Below are 19354 nucleotides of genomic sequence, written 5' to 3'. Positions count from 1 at the left end.
TATCGTTTTCACTAGCTACGATACTGTTACATCACTGATAACTACTTAAAAAACAACAACAATAACAAAAAAGCCAACATCATCACTAGTAACAATAGTAACAAAGATTTCAGAAGTTTGCATATGCTGTTCTTTCTGTTTGGAGATCCCTTTGTCCACTAGCTCCTTTTCATGTTTTATATCATATCAAAATATATACCCTTCATCACATAGGTCCTCTTTTTTTTATGTAGATTTCAGCCTCTTATTTTCTTTGTACCACTTTTCATAATCTATGAGGAAATTTTTTTGTTTTGCTTTGTTTTGTTTTCTTTTAGGTTGCCTCTCCACTAAAAGAGAAATTGCCTGAAGGCAGAGATAATCTCCACCAGGCACTAACCTATGCATAGCTCATGAGAGGCACTATTTTCTTGGGTGATTGACTGAATCATCATATTTCCCAAAAAAAGGCTCTGTTTTCTGTTAAGCTTACCCAATCAGAATAGGCAGAGATTTTGGTAAATGTGAACTTTCTTTCTGAGAATTTACAACGGATGATCAAGTATCAGACTGAAAATCTAGACAGTGACAGTATGAATGTATGATGGATGCAGAATTTCTTGCTGTCACCGCTATTCTGAGGTAATCTTGATGTCATCTCAAGGACATGGAAAATCAAAGTTAGATCCAGGGATAGCATTTGGAATCAGAGCTATCTTCAATGTTTCATTAAAGCCATTCCTCATCTTCACTTTGGCTGTCCTTTCATGACCCTTGAAGAAAATTTCTACAGTGATTTATCAAGAGAAAGAAAGTAAAAAGCGCTTTCCTGCTTTAAGAAATGCAGAGAGTGAAATCACTACAGAAGAAGTATAATAATACATGTTACCATGCCCTAAGCTCTCGCTGTAAGGCAGCCTCTGGGGCACCTTGGTGTTCATAATATCCTTTAATTCTTAGAGCAAACTCCAGAGGAAAGTATCATCATCTCTGTTTTTCAGATGAGAAAATGGGTTCTGAGTTATGGGGGAATTAGATCTGCTACACAGGTAGTACATGGCTGAACTGAGACTCACAGCCAAACTTCTTCCACTCAGGAGTCCTTGTCTCCTTCCAACATTATCTCACAATGGGCCAGAGTCATGGAACATCCAGAAAAATGCAAATACATTAAGCAGGAAAATATGAGAAATTTACAGATCAGGAGGAAAGATATGTGACTGTTGGCAGGTATGGCAGGAGCATGACACACAGAGAGTACGTGCAGTGTTAAACCATAGTCACTAAGTCTGGGGCTGCCAGGGCTGGAAGAGGAGAGAAAGGGAGTTTGGGAGAGACGGTGAAAGATTCTCTTAGCTTTTGTTCTGTGGCATAGAGGAGACAATGAAATTTTGGAAGAATAGGCCATGATTCCATTTTAGGATGAAAAATCTAAAGACCATTTGAGGTTTGGACTGAAGATTTGAGATCTGGAGAGAGAGGGACTATTTAGATGGTTAGAGATGAAGATTACAAACTAACACAGTGTTCATGGGATGAAGAGATTCAGAGGATCCATGTTGATAGTGTCTGAGTCTGACAGATGCCCAAAGGACTTCTCTAAGCATTTGTTTTCTTATATTTAGGAATTAAAATACGAAATTCCTTGATTTGTTGTTAAGAATTAAGTGAGATAATGTATGTGGAAAATTAACACAGGGCTCAGGATATAGACATACCCAGTATTTTGTAACTGTGATCAACAGAATAAACACTTCCATATACTAATCCCCAGAATTTGTGGAATTAGTATTTTTAAGCATCCCTCTCTTTTCTTGATTAAGTCAAAGAAATAAAAACCCTTGTAATTCCTCATTTTTTTTTTTTTAAGTATGGGAAAGGGGACTGTGTAGATGCAATTAAATTAAGGCTCTTTAGATGGGTGAACAAGAGAGAGGCAGGAGGGCCAGAGTCAGAGGAGATATGATAACAAAAGCAGAGGATCAGAGTCACAGACAGATTTGAAGACACAAAGCTGCTGGCCTTGACAGAGGAAGGGGTCACAGCTAAGGTATGTAGGTGGTCTTTAGCCTCCAGAAACCACAAGGAAACAAATTTTTTTTGGACATTCTGAAAAGACCACAGGCTATGCCAACATCCCGATTTCCAACCACTGAAACTCATTTCTGACTTCTGACCTCTAGAAAGGTCTGATAATAAATTCATATTGCTTTAAACCCCTAAATCATGGAAATCTGAACAGCAACAATAGGAATCTAAAACAGTTTGTACCCCATTTTCACAATGTCAGTGACACAGAATGCTACAGAACGACATTAGAGGTTTAATTTATACTCAAACACGATGAGATGGAGACGTGCAGAACTTCTTATTCTCAAGTCCTTGTTGGCTATTTTGATCATGACACTGAAGCATATAGACTGGTTAGAGCCAAATTCAAGAAATACTGAAACAAAATTGCTATCAAGAAATTAGGAATTATAAGGGTTTTTATTTGTTTGATTTAATCAAGAAAGAAGATGAATGCTTAAAAATACTAAACTTCATTTAAAATTTTCTGAATCTCATCTCACTTTTTCTCTCAGCAGATATATTCTAAAATTACATCTTGGGGACATTACTCCTCCTTAATCAAACTGTTTTCAAAGGATATATTCCAAACTCTTTGATGGAGATGATCATGTATTAACACTCAAACAAACCACCAATAACATTCTTGGCATATAATCCAAATTTCAATTAAACCCACTTGAAGTATCAAGGACTGAAAGTAGGTCAACTGAACAAACTTGAGATCACCATGTCAAAAATGAATTTTCTACTTAAACACGTAGGATAAGTTAGCATAAACTAATACATGGCTGATTTAAGTTGTATGAACAATCAAACTAGCAAATTCCAGTTACAGAAAAGCATTATTTTTTAAGTTTTTAAAGATACATACAAGGCTTTTAAAGTAGTTAATTGTTCAGGTCTCAGTCCATCTTCAACTGGTCAACAGGAATACATGTAATCTTAAGCCGACTTAAGATTGCTTCAACAACTACATTATCATGTCTGTCCATTTATCATGATACAAATCCGTGAGGTTTTTAAAAATACTATCTTTACGCATTTCTAATCACCCTTGATTTTGCCCAAGATAGAAAATGAACAACACACAAGATGTTCTGTGAGTTTGGCATCTCTCAATCAGCTAGAAGGAAGTGCCTGGACATCTTAAAACTACTGAATGACTGGAAATTCCCATCCAGATTTGCACATGAGCTGGAAGAGGCCAGACTCCAGAAGGATTCCAGAAGCAAATCATTCATATCAGCATATGGCAATGGCGTCACTGATTTGGTCAGCATGGGATAAAACAGGAAGAGGAATAGAACTATATTTCTAGCTAGTCAGTTCTTGAGGATTGCTCATGACCTAATTTCTCCCCAACTGGGTGGACTGGAAGAGAGCTGGGTTAAGAGCTGTTGGTTGCACATACTCTACCCTTGAAATGGACTGATCCCAGAGGCTTTTTGTTCTTCTGTTTGTTTCTTTCTTAGCAAGAAACTGTATTTTCCAAGGCGCTCCTATAATCAGTACCTCTTTTTGCCTCATCAATGATTTGGGGAGACTGAGGGCAGAGAGAATTTTTACTTAGCAGATAAGAAAATTAAAGAAGAAAAAGTGCAATGTCTTATCCTGTTTCAGGTCATGAGTCAGTGAAGTATCCAGAATTAGAACACAAGTCTTTGGCTGCTGGCCTGGTGATGTGGACAAAAGTGGATTGTGTATTCTATAATCAAAGGTTTAAGAACTGAGATGATTTCTAATTTCTTTTTGGATTGGACAAATATAATGTACATGGGGAAAAAGTTTATATCACTTGATTTTCAAACTATGCTCCACCACCTATTCTTTTTCAATACACAAGAGAGAAAAGAATACTGCATTTAAAACCAAGATATACTTCTCCTGTGTAACCATTCAGTCTTCCTCAAAATTCAGCAACTATATTTGAATCCTCTTTTTTATCAGGGTTCAGAGACCAAAGAATGTGTTTTTAAAAGCCTATGAACATGGGGCACCTGGGGTGCTCAGTGGGTTAAGCCTCTGCCTTTGGCTCAGGTCATGACCCCAGGGTCCTGGGATCGAGCCCTGCATCGGGCTCTGCTCAGCAGGGAGCCTGTTCCCCCTCTCTCTCTGCCTGCCTCTCTGCCTACTTGTGATCTCTGTCTGTCGAATAAATAAGTAAAATCTTTTAAAAAATTTCTCTTCTTTAAAAGCCTGTGAACACAATAATTTATGTTCATCTACAAGATTAAGAAATATACAAATATATAATCATAAATGTACATATGGTAGCTATTACTACATCATGTTTGATCACTGTGCTTTGTATTATAGAATGCTTGTCTGATGCGAGACTCACTCATAGGACAAACACAGCAACAATCCACTATTCATCCTTTATTCAGTAGGCTTTGCCTATGTAAAAGACAGCTGGCTGATTATTAAGGGAGTCAAAGAGAAGCAGAATAGTTAATTCTTAAATGTGAGGGACTTCCAAGTACACTACAGTGATAAGCTACCCTATAAAGAAAGATCCAGACATCTGGCAGTGCTAGGATCACCTCAGAGTACAGTCTAAGACTTAGCATGTTCTAAAGGATGTTTGAGATACTTTCTTAATATCTTTCATTCTTGAAGAGAGACCTGTGAGAAAATAGGTACGATTTTTCTCTCATTTTCCAGGTGAGGATATCGAGACCCTGAAAGTTTAAATAACCACCCAATAATCCAACAATGAGAGGTCACGTTTTGAACTCAGGTTGGGGGACGGCATCAGAACCAATGCTTTTACACATCACACTCTTCTATCTTTAATCTATATACTCAGAATATTTTCTCTTTCAGAATTTCAAAAAGATCAAAATGGTTTCTTTTGATTGTTACCAGAAAGTTTCAACAATTGGCCGTATTTAAAAGACAAACTAGCCAAACACTAAAATGATGAGGTGGGAGGAATGAAATGGAGATTGAGCAAATATGTTTCTATTTATAGGTGAGTCTTGGTCCTTGTTGTGGGATGTATACTTACGAGACTTTTTGGTGGTAACATTGACTGGGGGGCTTGAGGGCCCTGTTCCAGCAGTGTTATAAGCTCTCACAGAAGCAAAGTAGATGGTATTGGCTTTTAGCCCTGTGATGTTTTTGGTTGTGACATTCCCATTGACTCTAATTTTCCCAATTATGGATTCTTTGGAGTCATCTGTCCAGTATAACACCTGATCATTAGAATAGAACAAATAATTCATTATTTCTCAGCAACTATTAACCATGGTAGGTTATGGGAAGAAACAGGAATATAAGTAGAAGAATATTTTCTAATTACATGCTTATACAACAACAGCAAAATAATCAAAGTCTAATTTAAAAATACAAATTCACAATAGAAATTAGAGAATCTAGAGGTTTTTTTAGAATACCAAAATAAAGTGGGGCACCTGGGTGGCTCAGTCAGTTAAGTGCCAGACATTTGATTTTGGCTTGGGTCATGAACTTGGGCTCATGAAACCAAACCCTACTTTGGGCTTTGTGCTCAGTGCTTGGATTTTCTCTGTTCCTCTCCCTTTGCCCTTCCCCCTGCAAATAAAATGAATAAATAAAATATTTAAAGAAAAAAAAGGAATACCAAAAGGAAGTATTTCATGAGCTATCTAAAGGTTATCAGCTTTAACAAAAGGTATATAATAACTTGGACGAAAAGAAGATTCATACCTTCAATCAAGGACTTTAGTTATGATGTTTTACCCTTGACATTTCCTCTAGAGTTGTTTAAATGACAGGTTAATTAATAATTCAACTTATATCAAGCTCTTTCTATACATTAGTACTGACTTAGGCACATAGAAAAAGACAAAAGAGAATAAAGCTTGCTAGTTAAGAGGTTAGAATATGTAGGTGAACAAAAAGCAGAGGATGCATTCCCAAGACGTGATACTGGAAAAAAAATTCTCTGGGAACATGAGGAAAGACAACATCAGGGAGTGATTAGAGAAGGGTTCAAAGAAAAGAGGAGACTAGAGATGAGATTCCAGAAATAAATAGGATTCAAATAAGAGGTAAGGCATTTCAGGATTACAGTAGGAAGAGAGACCTATCATATGAATAGAACTTTTTTTTTTTTCCTTTTCTCCTTCTTCCCTCTCTTCCATCCTTCCTTCCTTCCTTCCTTCCTTATTTTACTTTCTTTTTGGATGAGAAGTTGCATTAAAAACAATAACAACAACAAAAAAAGTACAAAGTAAAATTTAGAAAGTTTAGAATTGTACATTTATTTTAACTCCAAAAGAAAATAAATGTATTATCCATTTGGGGAGTCACTGGATTTGCAAGTTAAAGAGTAATAAGTAATTGATAAGTCTCATCATTTGACTGTGAGAGTTAAGGCCCATAAATGTGATTTATTGCATGTTATACAGACTACAAAGGACAGATTAAGGAGAATCTAGGTTTTCTTTCCTATCACTTAACTGCCCTTTCCAAGATGACTATATCTATTCAAGTCATGCTCCAATTCAAAGACAGCTTTCCCATAAAATTCTCCTATGGCTTAAGATCATTGAGGATTAGACATTTATTATTCCCCAAGAAACAAATATGATGGTGATTTGAATAAATAAATAAGATAACCACTCGGTCACCTTAAAAATGGCTACCATTTGCTAATTTGCTTGCCTGAGATCACCTAGAAAGATCCCCGCTGCTCACTCCCCTCAATAGCTATAGACATACAATGTTATATGCTAAGAACTAGGTTGGTAGTATAGGCTGCTGAACAAGAACTGCTGTGTGGTTAGCTGGCATATTCACAAGGAAAAGTGAAATTAATGTGGACTACCTCATAGCCCAACACTCTTCCAGTGTTTCTATTCCAGGCAATAGCATTCCATGACACCTCCATTTCCGAAGCAGAAAAACTCTGGACAGAAGTTCCCCTTGGGGCCAGTTGAGGTTCTATCATTTAAAAAAAGACACAATCATCTTCATGGAAATCAATGCAAAATATGCATACATGCCCAAGTATGACCATTCCATGGCTGACCACAACTTACCATCTTCCCCAGAGTAGACAATGGACACGGTACTCAGAGATCCTTCTCCTTCATTATTATATACACCCACTTTGACTTCAAAGGGAGAGAGGGGAGTGATGCTTTCATTTCTATAAACAAACCTTGATGATTCTACAGACGGGACTCTTTCCTTGGTCCAGGCTGTTGAGCCAACGGGCCGCAACATGATGATGTACCCAAATTCCTCTCCATTCTGTAGTTCTTCTGGAATTGACTTGGGCAGAAGTGATCAATTACTGAGTATTTACAAAAATATTTTATAGAGCTATTATAATTTTTATTGATTATTTGGCATTTCTTTCAATGTAGACAAACACGGATATTAACCCTGTTTAATGAAACACTGAAAAAACAATAATACTTTTATTTGGACTGACAATTAGGAAAATGATCCCAATTAAAGATATTCAGATAAATAAATGAAAAATTTAAATGGAAATGTAAAACAGGTTTTAATGTTTATATCTCTTTCCATGATTATTCATTAAGTTGCAATAATAAAATGTAATAAAGGTGGTTTAGAAGATTGCAATATTTTATAAGTTAAAACATAATTTGGATATGAATTTTTAACTCAGCACAGAATTAACTTATTAACTATCTCAAGGCTAGCTGTGTTTTTTTTTCATGAAATTTTCAACAAATTCTTATAAGATATAGATAATATAACTGTTATATAATAATATTTGCTTTAAGAAATATAGAATATTACTCAAACACGAAAGCATAAAAGACTGCTCAGTATTTTTTAACATACATCTTCATTAGTAGTAATATCAGCGTGCACTTTTCCTGACATTTTTTAAAAAACAAAACAAAAAAACTTTGCTTATTCCCACAGAGACCAAATTCTGTAAGTTTCTAACTTATTATTTTTAAATAATTTATTATTATTTAACTAACTTATTAACTTATTAATAAGTTATTATTTTTAAAATTACAAAACAAAAATAGATATAAGGTCTTCAGAACTCTACAGATATGACATATTATAAATAATCACATAAAATAAACATACAAAAATGAATTTATGCTTGAATTTAGGCAAATATTCCACCTGTTTACAAGAAAGTTGTATTTAAAAAACTAAAAATTTAGGTCTTCTTAAAGAAAAATATCTTTTCTTTCCTTTTTTCAAAAATTTTGATAGACTAATAAAGGCATACCTGATAGGACATTAATGCTTGAGTCCCACCTACCTACAACTCCTTTTCTGAGGTCTTCCTTTACCCATACATATCCATTCATTGTACCAAATTATCCTGAGACTTGGACCACATCTGCTTACCCAGCAATGGGCACCAGAATCAATGGTCCCATCTTAATCACTGTCTGTGCAGTGTTCTGGTGCCAATTCCTCTCCCCTACAGAGTTTGAATATGAAACACAGGTGGAGGCAATCCTACATAAACTTAGAGTAGGCAGTAAGTAGAAAACATACAGTGAATACAGGAGGGACAATGAAGCAGCAGAAACCAAGAGAAAATGGAAGCCATAACTCACATAAAGAAGAGACAGAATGGAGCTGTTAGTGAAGCAGGAAGTCATAAGAAAAGGAAACAGGTAGAACTAGGTGCAAGCATGAGGAACTACTGGAGCAGGAGCTCGATGACCAGAGCAACTGGCAGCAAACTAGAGCCACCATGCTCTAGACAATGATGAACGATGTTCCAGTTCTTCATTTGACCTGCCTGCCTGGTTATTGAGACTTCTTTTCATCCTCATTACCTCCCACATAGCTTTAAAATAAATCCCCATTAACTGAGATGACCTGAATGGGTCTCTGTTTCTGGCCATGTGGAACAGTCTAACAAATACAGAAAGTAAAAAGAGGAAGAAAAATATAGGTCCTGAAATCTGGGGAAAGAAGATGTTTCCTTGTATTAGCACTTTCACAGGAAGATCAGAGTTAAAACTGTTAATTTTTAGTGGAATCGAAGAGATTTATGAGAGCTTAAGCTACTTGCTAGAGTATTTGATCTGTTTTTTGATGCTTCTCTGCTCACAGATTAAATCAAGATGTTTGGCTCATCTGAGAAAGTGAAGGATTTTCGTTTTTGGTAGTCAAGTACAATTAGCGTTTCTCACGATGTTCCCTCACGAAAGACCCGAGTCCGACGTACACAGTTTAGAAAGGGAAGAGGGGAAGATACTTACTTAGGGTCTCCATTTTTTCTTCCCATATGCGCAGAGGGGAAAATGATGGAAAATATATATTTAGCTGTTTAAGATGGTCAGGACGAAAGTCTCCCTCTTTAAGCAAAGGAAGTGTTCGGTAGAAAAAAGAAATTCAGAAATTCTTCTGGTATTAAAATCTATTAAGGTTGGTAAAGATTAAGAACAGAATCTTTGGTTTAGACCAAGGGCAGCAAACCATGACCTAAGAGCCAAATCTTGTCTGCAGCCTGGATTTGGAAATAGCATAGTCACAACTGTCCATTTATCTACAGTATGTGGGTGCTTTAGATGACAATGGCAAGGCTGGATGTTCTGAAAGAACATGTGGCCCAGAAGCCTGAATACTTTCCCTGACAGACCCTTTACAAAATATATATATCAACTCCCACTACAGGTGTTTATCTCTTCCTCCATAGTACTTTATCCTATTATTCCTAACCTTATAGTCATATTTTATACAACATATTCACCACAAGTATCTCAAACTTGAGAGTACCTAGGAATATAAATTATGATAAGATGTGAATAAAGATACCCTTAAAAAAGGAATTGGCATTTACTACATTCCGAAAGTTAGATAGCATGTCTAGGTTGCTGGAAACAAAGCAAAACAAACAAACAAACAAACAAACACAAAATATGCATTACTTTGGCACTAGAGAAAACACAGGAGGATATTTATTTCAGGCAGATCATACCATGGTGTATTTACATGAGCAGCAACCTAGGATGACCCATGAAGTTGTCACCTATAAAGCGTAATGGTAGATTCTCATTGAATTTAAAATGGGCATTAGCTGTGCATTAGTTTTGAAAGCCCGTCAGGTACGATCTTATCTACAACGGTGGTGACATAGTCCTGGAACGGTCTCTCCGCTCTCAGTTTCTTTTTCAAAACCTAGTTCTGATAAGCTAGGGTGGTACCGTCCCTGACCTTCTTCCAAGCTGGATTAAGACTATCTTGTCCTGTTGGCCTCTGAACATGCAGACCTTTCTATAAAATGTATTTTTGGACCCCCCACTGCTTGGAACAGAGTAGCTCTTCTTCAGTGAACTGAAAGAGTTCCTAAATGCCTTCTGGTGGCTTGAACTAATGTATGCGTCGCCTTCTAAATATACATAACCTATTCCTTAAAAAAGTTTGGGCATCAGAAGGATTTGGCTCAGTAACTGCGTGTATGTGATGCCAAATATAAGTGATACATGGGAAACTGCATCCATTAATGTAATTTCTGCAAGTATCTATCTATATATCTGATACCCCAAGAAAAAATACACAGAGCAAATGACTTTGACTAAATTTTTTTTTTTTTTTAACAAACAGAGGCCAACAAGTGTTTTCTGTAGAAGGTGATAGTAACTATTTTAAACAACGAGAGACACATGGTCTCTTGCAACAGCATGAAAGCAGCAACACCTTACACCTGAGAGGATGGGTGTGGCGGTAGGGGAATTTGTGTATGAAAACAGGGAGCAGGCCAGGTTTGGTAATGGTTTGATGAAACCCGCTTTAAAAAAAAGGACATTATAGGGGTGCCTGGGTGGCTCAGTGGGTTAAGCCTCTGCCTTCAGCTCAGGTCATGATCCCAGGACCCTGGGATCGAGCCCCGCATCAGGCTCTCTGCTCAACAGGGAGCCTGCTTCCCTTCCTCTCTCTCTCTGCCTGCCTCTCTGCCTACTTGTGATTTCTGTCTGTCAAATAAATTAAATAAAAAAAAAGGACATTATAAATCATGGAAATATACATATTATATATATATATATATATACATATGTGTGTGTGTGTATATATATATATATATATATATAAAACTCACATCCTCTCTTTAAGAATAGTAGACACAGGATTTCCCATTCCTCTCACATACTGAACATGCAAAAGAAATTATTTACTAACCTTTAGTAATTTCTGACCTTAGAGGAGAAAAAATAGTGCATGATATCAAGCAAAATTCCCTACATACTATGATGAAATGCTTATTTGGCCTTTGAAATAAATAACCTAATAACCTACTTACCATTACACTAAAGAAAACCTCTTGTAGGCTTATGTGGGAGTCACTGGTTTTGTGGGAAATGTGTTCGGAGGACAGGAATAATTTGATTAACCTACTGCCTAAGGCAGATCTATAGGGACTCTGGTCTACCCTGAACCATGACATCGTGTAGGGATAAGTGGAATTCAAATTTAGGACAAAGTAAAAGAGTATGGAGTGAGAGTCCTGTGTTCAAATGCTCCACTGCCCATCACCCAAATCTTTTTTAAGATTTATTTATTTTAAAGAGCAGAGAGTGGGAACAGGGACAGAGAGGGGCAGAGGGAGAGGAAGAGAGAATCTCAAGCAGGCTCACGCTGAGCATGAAGTCCTATTGGGGGGGTGGGTGGGCTTGATCCCACAACCCTGAGATCATGACCTGAGCTGAAATCAAGAGGTGGACGCTTAACGGACTAAGTCACCAAGCAGCACCCCCCCATGTCACATTTCTAAACCTGAAAGTGACATTACCCACCTCCTAGCATTGCTGTGAGGACTGAGTGACATGAAATGCCCAGCACAGCTCAGAAGCCCTGTAAGTGCTCCGTGAGTGTAGTCCCTTCTGCCACAGGCCTCTGAGAGTTTCTTCTCTCTCAGTACCACCCACCCATCCAACAGGTACTCCTGCAGCCATGCCACATTCCAGGCACTATGTTGGGCTCGCAATGTCTATGTGAAACTAGATGTCGAGAAGAAAGGACGACTTTTAGAGTAGCTACGCCTGGTTTCTGGCCCTGTCATTTACAACCTTGAGAAAACAGCATCTCTGTGCCTGAGTTTACTCACAGATAAAAAGAGGTTACTACCACTACCACTCTTTCTCTCTCCATCTTTAATGGAATTTTGTAAGAAATAAAATGGACCTTTTACTACTGCAAAATCACTTACAGACACAATGAAGTACTCTTATTCAACAACAGTGTTTCTAAACCTCAGCACTATTGACATTTTGGGCCAGATAATTCCTTGTGGTAGGAGCTGTCCTGTGCATTGTAGGATGTTTAGCAGCATTGCTGGCCTCTGCCCAAACACAACTCTTCCAACTCAGCTGTGGCAATCAATCATGTCCTCAGATATTGTAAAATGTCTACCAAGGAATAAAATCACCCTGCCTCCCAATGAGAACCCCCTTTGTACATGTTAGCTGGGATGATTTTTAATTAAAACATCCATGGCCATCATGCTCTTAGGTGTAATATTAAAATGTCCGAGGAAGTGGATGTTTTGGCAGTATGAAAGTTATTATCAAAATGTCAAAAACATGTACCCAGGCAATGAAACAGGGCAGGGCTCTTTTATCAGTTATAGCTGAAGCTCAAAGCTGACAACAAGGGTATGACATGATATGCATTCCAAAGAGAGACATCAAACCATTTATAGGCAAAATTTAGCCTCTCCCCTATGACAATGGTCTATCAAAGGAGTGTTTGTTTTTTAGGGAGAGAAGGGTAGGAAAATATTTCTTTTGAGAGAGTTGTAGAAAAGCTGTGCACTTCCCTCTACCAAGGGAAAGTAATGGGGCCACTTCTCGTTCTCTGCCTAACCAGTGAAGAGGCCTCACAAAGAACTACTTGGTATGTGCTCTCTGGAATTTGGGACAGATAGGTCCTTTTAAATGACAATGCCTGATACTTCTAAAGGAGACCATGGACAACACATGGTAGCAGAGTGAAGAGAGAGGCTAAGCAGGTATGCACTATATTCCCACTGAACATGGGAACAAAAGTATGTTTGCTGAGGATAAATGTGGATCTCCTGGATGCCTATCCCCCAACCAAAAAACAAAACCAAACAAAAAACAACTACCCTATAAAATAACAGCGTCTGATGGTTACTAGAAAGGAAGTGGATTTGGGGGATGGGTGAAACAGGTGACGGGGATTAAAGCATGATGAGCGCTAAGTAATGCATAAATTGCTGGGTCACGACACCATACAACTTCAACTAATATAACATGTATCTTAACTTGACTGGAATCAAAATCAAAAACTTAATAAAAAAAATAACAGTGTCTGGCCATTTGCCACTTGTAGAGTACACCAAAGTCAAATTACAAATGTACTAGCAATCAGAACCTGTTCAGTACTCGTCCTCTTCTCTCAGTCCCAACCCACCACAACTCTGGAGGAGCAAGAGGTACCATAGGGAGTAGGGAAGGAAAATTCAAAAGCAGAATGGAGACCAGATAAAGAACTGACTATACATTCCCTCTCACACTGTGGAATCCTTAGACTGAGGCAAGCCCAAGCTACTGGAAACGAGAAACATTAGGTTGGAGAAAAGTCTAAAGTTTATGATAATAAAGAAGGCTAAATTTTTTTAATAAGTATAAAGATGAGCCTATATGTTAATTTGTAAGAATAAGAACCATAAAAGCTATGCCATCTGCCCAAGTTTTTGTCTGGATTCAGGGAAGTGTTTAAAGAATAGTGATAGGAAAAGAATTGTTTCCACCTGCACTCTACTGAGTCCAACTCATGTGCAAGAAAATAGTTCCAGAGATAATAAATACAAAAATGTCTGGTCCATCAATTAACAGTTGAAATGCTACTGATAAACCTTCAATAGACCATGAAGCTGTTTTTTTAAATTTGGGAGAGAATTGTGTTGAGTTAGTTATACTCTCTCACGTTAGTAGAAATAAAAGTTTCTAATACCTCCTCTAAGTAATTTCATCATCAGGAGTCTTTCTTACCGTGTATTTTTATATATTCTCAGTAGTGATCAAATAAATCTTTTTGTTTTTCAGTATTCTTCCTGGCCAACTAGATCTTTTTCTTTCAAAATAACTCAGTTGGACAGAAAATTACCTCCCACGTAATGACGAGTTCCGACCGACTTCCTCCACCTCCATTGATGTTTGTTGGTACCACAACAGGGACTGAAAGCAACCAAGAGAAATGTGGGATGGCAATTATTAAAGTACATCTTCATCAGGAAGAATTTTGTTTTTAGATTTCACCTTTCAAAATCTCATGCTGCACATTGTGAGAGTCTTGCATTTTTAATGAACATAAATTATGTTTACACATATCCAAATTTCTCAGAGAGAGGACACAGTTGTGTTTGATACATGAGCACCCTGGCTCCAAAATTAATTAAAAATCGAGTAACATCATGTATTTGACATTATTATGCATCATCTACTAATTGGCAAAATGATGTTCCATTCAGATGGTAACAGTGACATTGCTGATTTAGTGCCTAATTATACAGTTGTGCTGTAAACAAGTTACCGAGGCAGTCTATTAATTAATTCTTTTTTTAATAAACAAACTAAAACGAGTTTTTTTTTTTTTAGTCATCAAGAGAATTTAACATTTAAAAATGCATTCTTAAAAATATGTAAGTATATAAATTCTTGTTATTATAACTCTGTGTTTGAATCTCACATTCTCTCAGTATGGAACAGGAAGGACTTTTCCTCTAACCTTTCACTTGCCAGCTAAGAAGATGGACCCCTGTCAGGGATGTAACAGAGGTGATTTTCTCTGTTTAACTCCACGACTCTAAGAATGTTCCAGACACTGATCATTTTTATGAACAAGAAAACAATTATGCCCTTCACATATACTGTTAAGAGGACTGATATGACAAATAATGGGTAATTTGAGGTAAATTACAAAACTGATGAGAGTATGTGTTGGTCTTGTAGTATAAAATCAGAATGGGGCTTTACTTTATATATGTGGAAGTACTGAAATGTAATCCTTTTCATGAAATAATGGCAGATGCATCTTAAATCTGTGATAATGAATAAATCTGCATGATATATTTTTTAAAGAATGAATTTACACATAACTACCTAGATTTGGCCATTTTTGATCAAGATCCAGAGGTGGGGGGGAAGTGCCCGCGTATGTTTGCTGAATGATAGACAGGAATTATAATACATAATATTTAATTATCCATTTCAAAATTTTCTCCCACTGTGGAGCCCAGTCAGACAAATTTAGAAAACTTACTTTAATTGCCATTTGATGCAGATGTTTAACTTTATAAACAACATAGTGATATAAGAGTCTAATTGTTCTTCTTAATAATAGCACCTATCAGATATTACCCATTTTCATATTCAAATTTGTCCTTTATCTGCTTTGATCTTCACAATGAATTTAAAAGATTGCCTTGTACCTACACCCTATTTTTTAAGTCTTCTATGGCCTTTGGCCAAAAACACATAAATCCATGTGGGTTCTACAGCTGCAGGATTTCTGGTACTTGGCAACTTAGAGTGACACTTTTCCAGGACCATTACAGCGTGTAGATACATAAAGAAATTATTTTAAATTATACTTTTATTCACTCTCTACAAAGCTTCCAATAGTCTGGGCAACAAAATTCCTTTTTTTAAAATTTCTTTTTCAAATGAAACATACTAAACCTAAAACCATATTGAGAAGAAGCTATAGGGGGAAAAAAAGGGACACACCGGTATGATTTGGAAACTTGGGATAAGTATTATGAACGCCAGGTCTCATCATGCTACTGAAACAAGAATGTTAGTGGTTAATAGAAGGCAGTACACACTCTTTACTGTAAAACTTTACAATTAGAGTCAACCCTGCCCAAAGCTACCATGATATCAATCAGCTGTAAAAAAAACAGCCTAAAACTCAAGGTAACAGTGAGTCATAGGCCACCGCAGAGATTCTCCTCCAGCCAGTCTATGGTAAGGTCTGGGACTTTCTATATTTATACATTTCTTTATGCCAATCTCTTGCTCATCTGGGTTAAGACCCCTGGTTATGGAGAATGCCGGTGCCCAAGTCTGAAGGTCTGAGCTCAAATCCTGACTCTGTCCGAAACAATCAGCTAAGATCCTGGTCATCCTTCTCCTCTTCTGTAAAATAAAGGACTCTCCTCTCAGCTCTAAACTTCTAGGATGATCTCATTTAAGATGTTACAGTAAAATATTTTGTTTTTCAGTCCCAATCCTATAATGAAAATACTTACATTATCTTTAATTTGAAAAGAGACTTAATGGTATCTGACAGTTGTGCACTTAATTGACATACTTTGTGCTTGTTAAGCTAAGCCAGAGACAACAGAGCGATCCCTCATTTATACGACTGAATAAGAACGTGAACTTTGTAGCTGCATGCAGAAGCAGATCACATGTTACCCTGGATGTAAAGTTTAAGAGAAGAACAAAGAGGATCCACAGAAAAAAGCTTAAGAAGGTGGTGATTTCTGAGCCAGGTTCCACTTGTATTTTGCTGTTCAGTGAACCAACTGATGCTCAATTAGTGCTTCTGTTAAATGAGCTTAGGATTTACCTCATTTGCATGGGAAAGAATTTATACTATTGCTCAATGAAGCTGCAACTAGGTCAGAGTTGAGAAATAGATGGAAATATGTGGCTGATTGCACAGAGTCTCAATTAATTCTTGGCTACAACATTTAATGAAACAAGCAGTAACTCATTTGCATGTACAAATCTACAGATTCTCTGTTGGAGTTTGGCTAGAAAATTGATGAGATGAGAGGACAACTTCTGAAAAACTCTTATTTTTGACATGCCTGCTTAGCTATAATCATCTCTTACTGAACTTATATTTAGGAGAAAATACTCCCTACTTTGGGTACATAAAAATGTGAAAATGAAAGCTGCTGGTTTCCTGCCTCTGACTTGGGACCCAAAATACTATAAGACCCATAAAAATACATCTTACTTGTATGCTTTAAGAATGACACCATAAAGGATCTTCCACGTGTTTTAGAAGACACTTATCTTCTTACCTGATGCTTTGGTTCTTAACAGTTCTGATGCTTTACTTGGTTCTCCAATCCCAATGCTGTTCCCAGCAACGACACGAAATTCATATTCCACCCAAGGACTCAAACCAACCACTGTTGCATTGTATGTCTTACCACTGAGAATTTCTGGAACTAAAAAAGACGAGGGTACTTAAGGCATCAAAACTGGCACTACTTAACATCAATCAATCAATCAATCAATCAATCAAATACATCTGTTTTAGAAAAACCACCTGAAAACATTGGTGTCACTTACCAGTCGAAACAGCCTGCCAACCCACAGAAAATGGTGTCCGAGCCTGAACAGTAAATATTTGAATGGGACTATTATTATCTGAGCCTGGTCTCCAGCTTAGTTGAGAAGTAGTACTGGAAATGTGTTCCACTCTTACATCCTCAGGGGGACCTGGTGGACCTTGAAAAATATGTTTGATGATAACTATATTGAAAATTATTAAATTCATTGATTTGAGATGGGGCAGTTTATTCTTATCGGTATACTTAAAAAATAAAATATTGAATGTAATGTACTTTTAGCAAATTATTTGAGATAAAGCTTTATTAATTCAGTTTACATGGTGAGAGACTAATTTAGAAATCTTCCTTTGAAGATTAGAAAATTCAGTCAGTTAAACGACCAACTCTTGATTTCAGCTCAGGTCATGATTTCAGGGTTGTGAGACAGTCTCGCATCGGGCTCTGTGCTAGGTGTGGAGCCTGCTTAAGATTCTCTCCCTCCCCACTTAGTCTTAAGAAAAAAAAGAAAGAAAATTCCAATCATGGAATGGTTGATTATCATCCGTCAGGGAGCTAGTCTCAAAAATTGAAAACAACTTTAATATGTTCCTTTTTCAAAAGGTAACTAAAGTAAATGCAGTTTATATGGAGACCTATAGGAACAGATGACTTTGACCCTATTCTGATGAGTATGGTTTATTATAAATAGAAGGCATGCCTAACTTTTAGGGACTGACACTGCACAATGAGTCTGACCTTTCCTTATAAATACACAAAATCTACTCAATTCAATATCAATATCTATACTACATATGCCCTGGAGTCTTAAAGTTTAGAAAATTTAAAAAATCTATATTTTTATCTCACTTCTTTATCATGATGTGGTTGGTTATTCAAAGATTTACCACTTATTAACATTTCTGGCTTGAATAAATAATGGCTCATTTATTTTCACCGTTATGCTCACCTCTAACAATGATATCAGCTACAGCAGATAAACTTTCTAGAGTTGTTTTTACCGTGCATAGGTATTTTCCTGAATGATTTAACTGAATATTCCTTATCATCAAATCCCCAACAGATTCCTGCAGATAGAAAATGAAAGGGGGATAAAAATACAATAATTCCCAGCAGGTCCCATTTTTTTTTTTTTTTTAACTGCTGGATAAATATTAAATATGAGACAACTCTGAAATTAGGAGATATACCAGTATCATTGTATGATCCTCATATATGATCCCTTTCCCTATCCCCTCTATTATAATTGCATCTAGAACACAAGCATTTGTATGAAATACAGTAAACAAAATAAAACAAAAGCAGATGCAGCTTCAGAAACAGACAGTGGTTATCCATGCAAATAAATATGGGGAGAATATTTAAGGAAAATGTTGATTCATGTGAAAGACTTGATTTATCTTAGTAAGTACTTGAAAATTTCATCAACTTACTCCTCCAATCCTTTCAAAATGAGCCACTCCTTTTTTTAAGTCTATGACATCTCCATTGAAAGACCATATAAATACAACTTCAATGGATGGGTCATGGGACACTTGGCATGGTAGGACTATACTCTCTCCAACTGTAACGTCCATTTTGGAAGGTGGAATGGTAATAACAGTCCTCTCTGTTGAGAAAAAATATTATTATTAGAAAAAACTTTTAAAATATGACATATGGCAGCAAAATACATATTTTACGTGCCTTTGCAATTGCTTTAAATTTTATAAATATAACTTGGAGTTCTACTATATTCCATATGAATAATTCTATTCCCCTTTTTTCAAATATGTCTGCATTAATCAGTATAGCTTATTACTTGTAATAAAAGGATAGTTTTACTCATATTTTATATAAAAATAAATAGCTGATAGAAAACTGTGGACTTCAAAAGATAGTATTCCATACATGAAAAATGCACCACACAGTTTTTATTGTTTTTTTTTGTTTGTTTTTTTTATTCTGAAGTTCTAGGTGCAACGTTACAATCCACGCACTGGTTGCAGCTCTAGTCTGTGTTAATTTTGTATACTATGAGAAAAA

General features: G+C 36.6%; 1 protein-coding gene across 4 annotated transcripts in view; it reads right to left on the bottom strand.

The window, feature by feature from the left end:
* The window catches only part of LOC111144105 (contactin 6), a 303309-nt gene that overhangs the window by 6990 nt on the left and 276965 nt on the right, over positions 1–19354 (bottom strand). For all 4 annotated transcript variants that reach the window (XM_022498236.1, XM_022498237.1, XM_022498240.1 and 1 more), the window contains 8 exons: positions 18763–18938; positions 18279–18396; positions 17331–17489; positions 17057–17206; positions 14125–14195; positions 7080–7314; positions 6866–6981; positions 5063–5249 (listed from right to left, as the gene is read on the bottom strand). In XM_022498236.1, the coding sequence (XP_022353944.1) occupies positions 5063–5249; positions 6866–6981; positions 7080–7314; positions 14125–14195; positions 17057–17206; positions 17331–17489; positions 18279–18396; positions 18763–18938 (1212 nt within the window). The remainder of the gene's footprint in view (positions 1–5062; positions 5250–6865; positions 6982–7079; positions 7315–14124; positions 14196–17056; positions 17207–17330; positions 17490–18278; positions 18397–18762; positions 18939–19354) is intronic.

This window comes from Enhydra lutris, unplaced genomic scaffold (genome assembly GCF_002288905.1).
Source record: "Enhydra lutris kenyoni isolate GAN:26980312 unplaced genomic scaffold, ASM228890v2 scaffoldscaffold10, whole genome shotgun sequence".
Lineage (NCBI taxonomy): Eukaryota > Metazoa > Chordata > Mammalia > Carnivora > Mustelidae > Enhydra > Enhydra lutris.
The sequence above is the reverse complement of the archived record's forward strand: the minus strand, read 5'-3'. Positions and strand labels throughout refer to the sequence as shown.